The 12,399-nt window shown below is 32.8% G+C and overlaps 1 protein-coding gene across 1 annotated transcript in view; it reads left to right on the plus strand.

Annotated features, from left to right (window-relative positions):
- Window positions 1-12,399, plus strand: part of LOC106102827 — a gene marked incomplete at its 3' end in the record, with an annotated part of 20,530 nt that overhangs the window by 4,287 nt on the left and 3,844 nt on the right. Inside the window, exon 2 of the mRNA XM_013282411.1 lies at window positions 12,376-12,395. Within this exon, the coding sequence (XP_013137865.1) occupies window positions 12,376-12,395 (20 nt within the window). The remainder of the gene's footprint in view (window positions 1-12,375; window positions 12,396-12,399) is intronic.

Consider the following 12,399-nt stretch of genomic DNA (forward strand, 5'->3'; position numbering starts at 1 on the left):
AGTGTTCAAACCACTGAGCCACCGACGCTCTTGTTATAATATTAGTATGATTTATCGATATTATCTATATTTGATTAATGATCAACATTGTTTTCGTAGAAAGCTTTTTAAAACTTAAAGATAAGGATGGTTTAAACATACATTTGGTTGAGTTAAAAGTTATTTGTATGAAATTATATTCGATTATTACTGTTTATCTATGCTTGGTAACTTTCTTTCTTTAATATCTTGATTTTTATTTTATAAATATTTAATAACTAGTTGTTGCTCGCTACTCCGTCCGCGCAGAATTAAAAAAAAAACAAAAGTGACTACCCTACGTGTTCTTCCAGACTATCCTCTACATTTGTACCAAATTTCACCGAAATCCGTTCCGACGTTTAGACTACAACTCTAACAAACATCCATCCATCCATCTAAATTTTCGCATTTATAATATTAGTTAGATTAGATGGATAATAATTTCATATGACTCAATTCATTCGATATGTAATTTGTCCAAGCAACAGTTTGACTAAGCAAATTTAAAAGTGGCGACATTCACAATTTGGTGGTGACGGTCAAAATAAAATACTGTTTTGGTGTTTTAATTACATTAATTAGGTTCATAGTTTTGTGTTTTTTTTTATTTTTAGTTGTAGATTATCATATCTTACTAATATTATAAATGCGAAAGTTTAAATGGATGGATGGATGTTTGTTAGAGTTTGTAGCCTAAACTGCTGAACGGATCTCCATGAATTTTGGCACAGGTTTAGAGCATAGTCTGAAAGTACTCATACGTTACTTTGTCATCCCGGGAATAGTTACGGTTCCCGTGGGATTCATTATTTAGTTTTTTAATGTTTACTCGATCATTCTGCAACGGTTCAACATATCTTATTGAAATTTGGCACAGATATAAAACAAAGTCTGGAGTACACATGGGATAAGGTTCATCCCCGAGAAATGTCCGGTTCCCGAGGGATTCGTAGCTTTTTGTTATTTATATAGCTCGTATGTTCTCTAATACCACGCGGACGAAGTCGCGGGCAACAGCTAGTAGGTACATATTAATAATATTTTTTTATACGTAATCTCAAAAGCGAATTCGTAACTACAGTGCAGTGTGGCCCACATACAAGCAACCTTTGAATTACGCCGACGTATTTTTACGGTCAGTTGCATATCTTAAGTTATACACTCGCAAAAACAATTTCTTTCAAAGGTTAAATGTCAATTAAAATAAATAAAATACATTTGTGAAAATTATGAAGTACTAGCTCTCGCCCGCGACTCCGTCCGCGTGGCATTGAAAAAAACAAAAGTGAATAGGCTATGTGTTCTTCCAGACTATCCTCCACATCTATGCCAAATTTCATCGAAATCTGTTCAGACGTTTAGGCTACAAACTCTAACAAACATCCATCCATCTAAACTTTCGCATTTATAATATTAGTATGATTTTTTTAATACGGAGACAAAGTCACACAAGTAACAGCTAACAATAAACACAAGAACATTTCTATTATATATAAAATTTCACGTTATAAAACACTTATTCCGTAACTTTCTCTTTAAAAAATACTAATTAACAATATCTAAAAGTGAAACTAGTCTCAATTAAGATCAATTAATTCGTCAGCATTAGGCTATCGTATTTTTATTACAGCCTACGATCATGTCATAGATAAAAAATATTGCGACAAGTTCTTTTTTTGCCTACCATTCTATTTATAATCTTTGATATGTTGCTTTTTAATAAAAAAAAATCAAAAGTGAATAAAATTTTAGTCAATCTTTTACATTTTACTTATCAAAATTCTTATAACAATTTAAAAAAAATCAACATCAAGAAAGTACACTTCCAAGACTTTGTTTATGAAATCCAACAATTTTAGTTTTAAACTAAATCAACAAATTGATCTAAAAGAAAAAAATGAGTTTTAAAAGTGTACTAATTATTTTTGACGCTAAGTGTACATACTTAAGGACCAACAATACAATTATTCAATTATAATTAAGACAGACTCCATTCAATTTTGCAATAAACAATGTCACAAATCTGTTTAGCATCGAACACTCCTCTCTTTAGTTTACGATAATAGTACTTATCCTATTACAATAAGTGTGATAATCGTTTGAAAGTTACAGATACACTTTGTAGATGTTTGTATCATTTAGTTGTACCAAAAGGTCGCATACGTCAGTTGCTAGCTTCGCTGTAAGACGCCCACGTATGACTACGCCTCTACTGTGTATAGGTTACACAATCAAAACGTTACTACAAGTTCTCGAATTCACTCTCGAATTTATCGAACGCGATAAACTCGAAAGCTGAAAAACTTACATTCCCTCTAAATTTGAAAAGAATTAAATTCAGATAAATATGTGTGAGATTTGAAAGTAAAATAATACAGAAACCATTGTCTTACGCTATGCCGCATATAAATATTAAAAGAGTTTTTTGAAGACTGAGAATAAATAAATTTTATTTAAGTTCAAAAATAGCGGTAACCAATACCCTAAAGCAATAGGAATAAATTTTGATTTTTAGATACATTAAACATTGATGTATTATAGTTTACAAATAGAACACGGGGAGTGTTTAAATTCACTATCGTAATTTAAACTCGAATACAATAAAGTGAGTTACATTCGAGAACACATAGTAAAATCGTTTTAATGGACCATTGGTCGAATAACAATAATATATGGCCGGTTCATTTCGGATACTTCCAGTCTATTGTATTTTTTACATACAGACCGACAAGTATTTGATAAATAGCATAGCAGTATCTCATCTGGTAGCTTTCTGATACAAAGGAACAGACGAAGGCACAAAACATGAAATAGATTGGACACGATCTGTAAATATTGAAATATCTCTATCATTAATACATACTTCATAACTCTGTGGTTAACATGTGGTGTGGAATTCGATTCTCAAAGCAAAACAATCGAGAAAATTTTTTTTTTCTACGTTCATAAAGCAATTCATTTTTGTACTGATCCATTTGCCAGTCATATCACCAAAGCAATAAAAAATATTCAAAAATATGCTGTGATTGCTGACATCCTATGCCACAAAGTAGTGTGTTTACGCTTTATTATATTAGCATAGATTTAATTTCGAATCTACAGTAACTACCAGAATTGCCAACTTACTAACCTTTACCGTATCATGTAGTCAGAAATAGAAATAGTAACTACTACATCTATCGGATTCCTAATCTTTACGGTAACATACTGCACTTAGTAATAAGCGTAAGTGCTGCCAATCCAAGTACGAATCAATAGTAGGAATCTAATCGATGCATTAATCCTGCCGCAACCATTGTCAGGACCGGTCGTGTCTTAATTGAAACTGCGATTGACGCAATTCCAAGCTTAGATGCAATTTCCACTGCGACTGACCGCATGACCGTTTACATCAGCGCGGCCGCCGTTATACAGACAATATCTGCAGTAGCAGTTGCGGCAAATCGCTAAGTGGAAAACACTTTAAGCTAACGCGTCTGGAATTTTATTCCTGACGTAGGATTACGCGTGCCTTCTTTGTTTGTAACCTAAGTATCCCAGTTTTGTTATTTAAACTTTGTCTTACACAGCCCTGTTATGAAATGGTCTGTTCTCGCAGTGTTCCTGTACCACTACGGTTTGGGGTCCTTTAAGAAACAAGCATAAATCTCTAAAGCCGGCAACGCATCTGTTATGGTATTGCGGACGTCTGGGCGTCTGTGCGGCTACGAATACTATAAAGAGGAGTGTTTTGTATTTTTGTATGTATTGAAATAACTGAAAATCTACTCGGCCGATTCCAATAATTCTTTCACCGTTAAAAATCTACGTTACCAGTGAGTAATGTATGCTATATTACTTTTTTAATTTTATACAGGCGAATTCGCGAACAACAGCTGGTCTCTTATAAAAAAATTAGAACCATAGATAGATAAATAATTAAAACAGTGTTTTTTTTTTAATTATTGACAGGCAGTTCGTTTAGTTAAACAGTTTAAATTCAGAATGCGATCACCTCGTCGCCGCGACCCTGTACTTTGGGAGTCATTTCATTATGATCCGCTTTTGATTTACGACATGTTACATACAAATTTCGTCAGGCGTTGCGTATCCCAGAACTTGAGATAGAGTGACCAGGCTTTTATACTAATAAAAAAAAATCTTATAATATTATGAATAACATCAAATATTGCTGCAAGATTATAATAAGAATGGAATTTACGGGAAACGAAGCGTGAAAAAACTGCTATTAATTGATGTAAATATTCCATGTCAAACCATATTTGCTTATCCCCAATATTTTAATCCGCATTGGTATAAATTAATTTGATCTAAATATCACACCAGCAATTGTAAGAGCGTGTGCACACATGTGACTAAACTATCACACAACTGTTTAGTCTCACTTTGATTACGCGCATCAGATGCGCACACTAGTGCATTTTTAATTGCGCAAGAATTGGCTGCGAAATAATCGACAATCGCAAATCTTTGCGATGGTTTAGTCAAAGGTGTGCGCACTCTTTATAAAAGTACTAAATATTTTTATTGTTTAGAAATATAATTAAAAATAGCTATCAGATAACTTTCGTTCTCTATTTCATATAAATTTATATTAAAATAATTCTTTGATTCATTCTAACGATCGAATACTGATTTCAGGTATATCATGATATTTTACTCGTTTTCCTCCTTTCCCTACAAAGTAAACGATGTCCCACAAAAAAGTGATAAAACATGGTTACACTATGTACATACATACTTGCCCATACGTATAGAAAGTTGCTCCCAAATCAAACGGCTTGTCAACATTGCCCAACAACTAAACAACGGATGTTGCCATCGTAAAAATGTCCATCGGTACAAAACTAGTATTAAAATGTCGGTTAATTGTATTTGAAATTAATTTTCTGATAGCAAAATGTATTTTTGTAAAACATTCAAATAGTGATTGCGGTTTTGTATTGCGAAGCTGGTAATTCTGGTTTTAAGAAACATTTAAAATTAGGCATAGATAAAATGGTTTTTTTGTAAGACACAGACAAAATACGACTATTATGCTGTTGATTTTTTTTATAATTGTGTTGATAGCCAGTAATGACATAAGTTCTTTTTCACAGATGTGGACGAAGTCGTGTACAACTATAAAATAAATCTCCCTATAATTTTACGTTAAATTCATGACACACATTTTGAACAACCTGTTCATAAGACAAAAGCGTTTTAGTCATCGTGCGTCGAATAGATTGCTTGTAATAACTCATTAAATCAGCGTCGGCAATTTCCTCCGAATCAGCTGACCACATTGGGCGTTGCGGAATCAATCACTGCCTTCCGAGAACTTAACGGGCACATACCGGCGCGGCTTTCTGCTTTCTTGTTGCGTTCCTTTTTCGAAATAATGCAATTAAATTATCTTTTTTTTTTTCGTGTAATCGTTTTTCAGTCGATATCTATGGTTACAAGTTGCCAGTGTTATATGACATTAGGTTGAAATAAAAAATAAATCGATTTCAGTTGCGGGAACTGGCAGTTAGGAATTACCCGATAATGTGTTACTTTTTTATTTATGGTCTTACTAAATATAAAAACTATTTACACGCAATATTACTAAACACAATTGTTAATTTAAAATAATCATTTTTAACTGATGTAATTGTAAAACGTACTGTAACATATTTAATACAATATACGGAAAACCTTGTTATTCGCTTCAGGAAAAATTTTAAAATGTTCTTTTGAATCTACAAGGACCGTGTAATGCGGTAAAAACTCCTCCAGATTTTTATCGTAGTATTGTTTTGTCATTATTTAAGAAAGAAAGTCGCGTGTTAAACTAAATGACTTTATATGATAGTTATAAGTAAGACTGGGATACAATAGATGCGTGCGCACGACTATCCCAATGACCCGTGGACCCCGGGCTACCCGGAGGCCATTCTGTATACACTATATCATTCCATTTATTTGATACCGTGAATGGAAGCTTTACTTCTGAACGCCGAACACTTAACTCCTTTATAGTGATAAATTATAAATTATAACTGGGAATTACAACTATTTAGAAAATAAAGATTTTTATGTAAACGTTTTTACGTAATATTGTGACAATCTTAATAATTAGTAATTTATGGATATTATAAATGTAATTCAGTTACATTCCAAAATATGTTTACGTTGTACCGAAATATCATTTCTGTGATTAAAAAATCTTCTAAAGAGTATATTAATAAGTCATGTAAAAAACTTATCGCTGGAATAATAGCAACACCAACAAAGTTTTCGAACGTCATTAGACAAATAGAATTCGCATTTCCGCGGGGCTGTCAACATTCGGCACCCCGCCATCTTGCCCGAGGCGATACTACCAATCGGCGGGCGTTCTTTATTCAAAAAACGCCAGAGGCAATACTTTTTTATTTTTTCCTATTCATTACTAGCACCATTGTGTTTATTAATTGGTCACTCAGTCAACTGAAGGGTTTTGTTAAAATGACATAATTTACGATTTAAATGTAACTACTTTTGAATAACAAATATTTCTAAAAGCGAATATAGTACATTTTACTCAAAAATATAGACATAAATTCATTTAAAACACATTAGAATAAATAAGTTTACAATAAAATGTATTTAATTATTACCTTTTATGTTTATTGTTATGTACTTTATGTACTCGTAACATCCCCAATGATAGTAAAGGCCAATTTACAAATCCTCAAGAGGGTCGCTAAATAACGGATATTGTATAGAGTGACTGAATTAGACGAGCATACGAGGGGAAAATCTGAGTTGCCATAACGTATCTACAAAATGATAGAAAACATTTTTAAATAGAGCATTGAAAATAGTTGAAACTTACAATACAAGATATTTTTCAATCATAACAAAATAATACTCAACTTAATTTTTTATTAAAAAAAACATTGAAAAGCTAAATATTCCTACAACATTTTGTCATTGACATTCCTTGACATTGACAGACATTTCAAGGACTTTGCAAAGACAAAATAATAATAAAAGGTAACTCTGGATTACATTTTGTGATTCGAAATAAGAGAACGACTAATAACAATTACATTGTTAATTTACATAAGAAGAGTGCATCGAAGTGTAACACGCGTAGTAATTCATACATAATGCCAATTGCAGTACAATTGAGTGATCGCCAATCACCGTACATCGTCTCTACATGCTAATTAACGTTCACTAGGGGTGGGGTATACCCATACTATTTGTTATCGATGTGAACTCGAATCGAGTTTAATTCGAGTGCGATGCATTTCCTACCTAAACATATTTTATAAATTAAGAATTTATGGCATCTTTCTTTCTTTAGAGTTTGGTGTAAAATCTGACCAATAACAAATTTACTGTCGAAATGTTTTACTGAAAATATAAACAGAATAACCACCTATAGGCTAGAATTTAATAGAAATTGTCCGAAAAGAGAATTCCATGGTTAAAAGGACGTACTTTCTAAATGTAGGACAAAACGATGTTCAAGATAAAATTTAATCGAAACGGTCATAGGTGTCAATAGATTCTCACAGACCGTGAATATATTTTTGTTTCATTTCTAAAAAGATTTAACAAAAGCAGATAAGATAAACATTAGAAAATTGAGGACAAACAAAGATTAAAAAACCATGACAAATATCCTAATTTATCAACAAAAAGACGTTTCAAATTTTTTTTACAGTATAAAACTGTTCGTACAATTCTTAAAAAAGTTTTGGCTGCACATTTACCTTAAATATTTTGTGATTAAAAAAATGTACTTTCTTATTAAGATTCGCACTTTGAGTACGTGATAGAGGGTCGCGCATTAGTGAATCTGAGAGCGAATGTCCCCGAGGGCGGTTGAACCGCCCTCCGGCAGTTTGCCGTGAGACGTCAACGCGCGCGTGTGTCGACACCGATCTATCAAGTCACATCACTAGTTACGATTAACGCGAATCGTAAATTGACAGTCTATTACCGTAAACCTTAATTTCCTTATATTATTGTGAAGTGATTTTCGTTTACGACATTGAATTTAATTGTTATTTTAACCAAAATTATTGTGATACAGTTAATTAATAAATAAATAGATTTAAAAGAAAACTCTTGTCAAAAAAATTAGAAATTTGATAAAGTTTTAAAAATCTTTAATTGAGTTAGTTTATTGCACAATAAAGTAAATCTGAATTCTAATAAAAATTATCGATAGTAAAATGTACATCTATCGATAGTTTAATTATTTTTGAGTTCAAAATAACCGTTTTCATTAACCGTGAATAATCGATTACGTATATTTGCATAATAATATACCATGTTAATTAACCTATACGCTGTTAATATCATAGATTAATGTAGATATTGGCTTGTGCCTACATTCCACGGAATAGTAACAATTAAAAATATTAATTGAATTATATAAAGATTAATAACACTTGTAAAACGTTATAATACAATTTGTTACAAAATAATTAATGGTAGGCTTTCGGAGTTTAAAGTAGCAATTTAAAAAGCAATCAGTAACCGAACGCGACGGGAGCCGTCCGCCTCTCAAGGGACCGGTAATTGTCCGATATTCCGGATTCGATTTACATGTACGGTTTTTTTCATTTACTTTCACTTCACTAAAGTAACGTGTCCCAGTGTCATCGATATTTTTAATCGTTCGTTACAATAATCGATTGTAAAAGTAATGTGTTAGAAAAAATATTGGGGTATTTTTAAAAAAGTTAGGTTATATTTTATTTCGTGTAAGTTGTGACCGAAAAACTGGCGGTGGCGTACGTGGATTTATCCAGTGTGATAGAGGTCCAGGTAAATAACTCATATTTTTTATATCTATGTGGTAATTTATTATAATGAGTAACACATTTTCATAGATTAGTTTAGATTATTAGAAGTTGACAATAAAATGTTTCGCAAAAATAAAGTTACATACATACTTATTTGAACATGCTGTCTTTATTTAATTATCAGAAAATGATAAGGACAACAACATGTTAATTTAAAAATATTTCGGTAATGGCAATAATTTAAAATTAAAATTGCAAATGGAATTTAATCTGTCATGATTTCGGTTTGTTTATTCGTTTGTCTCATTATTGAACTAGCTTTAAGCCGCGACTCCGTACGCTTGGTATAAAAAAACAAAAGTAAGTACCCTATGTCTTCTTCCAGACTATATTTTTATCTATGCCAAATTTCATCAAGATCCTATTAGCAGTTTAGGTTACAAACTCTAACAAACATCCATCTATCTAAATTTTCGCGTTTATAATATTAGTAAGATGTGGTAGACATACAAGATTACATTAATATCACATATGATGGTCTATATTGAAGGCTGATTTTTTTTTTAGGTTAATTTGTTATTAAATTTTACTTAACATTTTTGGATGTTTGGATAAGAGGCAACTCCTAAACGGCGCATCGGATCTCGATGATATTTGTCACAGATGTAGAATATAGTCTGAAATAACCTATAATGTATGCTTTTAAGTTTTTTTCGTATACAGAGGCAAGATCTAGTCAAGTTAATCAACAAAATTAATATATAAACTACACATGTGCATAAGTAGTGTGTGATGTGTTACAAACTAACAATCCGTTTTGAATTTTAATGAGATTCTTATATCGATCAATTTCTATATATAAAGCGGATAAAACTCCATTCATAGTACAATCATGATTTGATTGATGAAACGATATAATACCGTTGTACAATAATTTATAAAGAACTAGTTTTCGCCCGCGACTCCGTCCGTTGAATTAAAAAAAAAACAAAAGTGAGTAGCCTATGTCTTCCAGACTACCCTTCACACCTATAAACTTCTACGCCCTTGGCGCCCCATCTTGCCCTTTTTTTTCTCGCTGGGAAAATGCATTTACGCATCCCCCCCGTTATCAGGGGGGTATGTGGGACTCGCCGGCCAAGAAGATGGAAAATGGCCGGAATACCCACTAAAAACCCAGCGGTGTTCCTTTTATCCGCCAGTGTCTGGGTCACGGGGACGCTTGCGCAATCTTCCGCGACTCAGCCAGCGTCGTCCGCGTTAGCGGACCCTTCTTCCCGGGGTCAAGGTCCCCGGACTGCCCCATCTTGCCCTACACTAACACCGGTACTATCAAAAGTATCCTAGTAATAACAATCAAGTTACTAATTCAATGTAAAAATCACAATGTCTCCAAAAAACATTTGTTGGTGAAAGTTAGCTATCGGTAAGATTAATACTGAGAAATGCGGACATTGTAAAGTATGCTAGGTGTGCCTAAATGACAAATTAAGGAATTTTAGATAACAGAACCATAGATGACTTGTCTACAAACCCTAGGTTCGAATCCCGCCATGTACTGTTAAAAAGAAAATCAGTACTGCGCTAGAGGATGGTGCAACACTAGATTGGCATCGTCCCATCACTATCTGCCCGATGTCAATGTCAATGTCTTTCAGACGTAGAATAGCGCGCCATTACGGCGGGATCAATAGCTCTCTGTTTAAGTTAATTATATTAATACAATTAAAAATCATCTCGTAATAGTTCCAACGTGATTATAGAATCTGAGGCAGATTGCTAGTTCTTAAAACATTTTAGTTGTTATGTTATTTTGAATCGTAAAACAGTATTCATGGCCGATTTTCAAACTACATTTAACCGTTTAATAGTGTTTTTAGTTTGATAATGAAATGAGTTCCCGAACTACGTAATTTGAGTTTTACTCCATTGAAACATATGTCAGCTTAATACTAACGAATAACTACGTATTAATACATTTCAGAAACCCAGCATAAGTCAAATTCATTTCATTTTCTTCAACATGCCACTTTATTTGCAATAAATAACAGCTTGTTATATTTTTTATTTATAATGCTAAATTATACGCAAGCACAACGGTAGTAACATCACTCACCTACATTAAATTCGGCTAGGTTATAATTTTCCAAGCATCCGGTGTAATCGATTATTCGTCAACTCGGTAACTCGATATAATCGTTAGTTTAGCAATTGATCTACATTACAGCAGGTTCCATTCGATACATTGATTGGGGACGATCGATTAATTGATGTAACATGTACACATTAATTTCGGATAAATTATTACACAAATTAGAGTGACCGATCAACGGGTGATTAATCTTAACTAGTCCACTTATAAACTTTTGTAATCAGGGTGTGTCAGATGATTTCACAGAATATAAATTTCGTCAACGAAATTAAAACATAAATAAAAAAAACATACAGACGAATTGAGTACCTCCTTTGGGAAGTCGATCAAAAATATACACGACTATTGGTTAAATACTAAAAGATATATAACAACCTCATAGAATTATGACCTAAATCTTGTTTAATAAAACCAGCCAGTGTGAACTTTTTAAAGAATGCCAATCATAGAAAAAGCATTATTTAAATCGAATAGACGAAGAACAATCATCGAGTTCCAAAAGATTGATCAACTATTCCAACTAGGGCTGTCACTTCAATTTTAACTTGAATTATTATGCACACGTGTAACATCGATGTTTTCGGTTCAGAGTGAAACAAAACACTAGTTTAGTCTTCGATTTTATCCACCAAGGAGTTACAAATTTATATTTTTTATTGCCAGCCAGTATTTTTTTTTATTGTCAGCCAGTATTCATTTTTTTAAGTGGGCAGCCCTAAATCTAACACGTGCCTAATTAGTCTCTAGCAGTGATCAACTCATTACAAAGTCAACGTCTGATAGTTATCCGATATAAAAAAGTCAATTTCCCCATACAAATTACACCATTGTATTATAACAAATTAAGATACGGTTAACGAGTATGTAATAAAAGAGAGCGTACGCTCTGAGGTTAATTAACCTATGTAAATGCGAAACATACTGTAATGTTCTATTATGGATGGCACGCGAACTCCGAATTAGAATCTATGGTGATTTTAATTTGATTTCTTTTATTAGAAATGTTATTTGGTTTAATAGATTTTTTTGTAAAAGAAGTTTGAGAATAGCCCCAGTGGTTGAGAAATTGAGGAGTAAAAGGTTAGCGTGGTATGGGCATGTAATGAGGGATGAATCGCATGTTACAAGAAGGACGTTAGTTAAGAGTGTGGTACACCGGTAGAGGTAGACCTAGAAAGTGATGGAGAATGAGATTTTTTTGGACAAATTTTAGTTATAAAACTTCAAATACTATGGAGATAGTACTACGAAATATTCTTTTCTTGTTCGTATAATTGTTAACGTCAAGTTATTAACGAACTTACAATCGTAAAATAAATCGTTCAAATTGGAGATAATCGCCATTGTGTAACTCAGAACAGATTGTACGATATATAATGCGTAAGTCCTAAATCTAGATCTTTCAGTGCTTTAATGTATAATTTGCCACAGGAGCGGCTTGGCGGTGGCGGGCTG

Source organism: Papilio polytes, unplaced genomic scaffold (genome assembly GCF_000836215.1).
Source record: "Papilio polytes unplaced genomic scaffold, Ppol_1.0 DF823901.1, whole genome shotgun sequence".
Lineage (NCBI taxonomy): Eukaryota > Metazoa > Arthropoda > Insecta > Lepidoptera > Papilionidae > Papilio > Papilio polytes.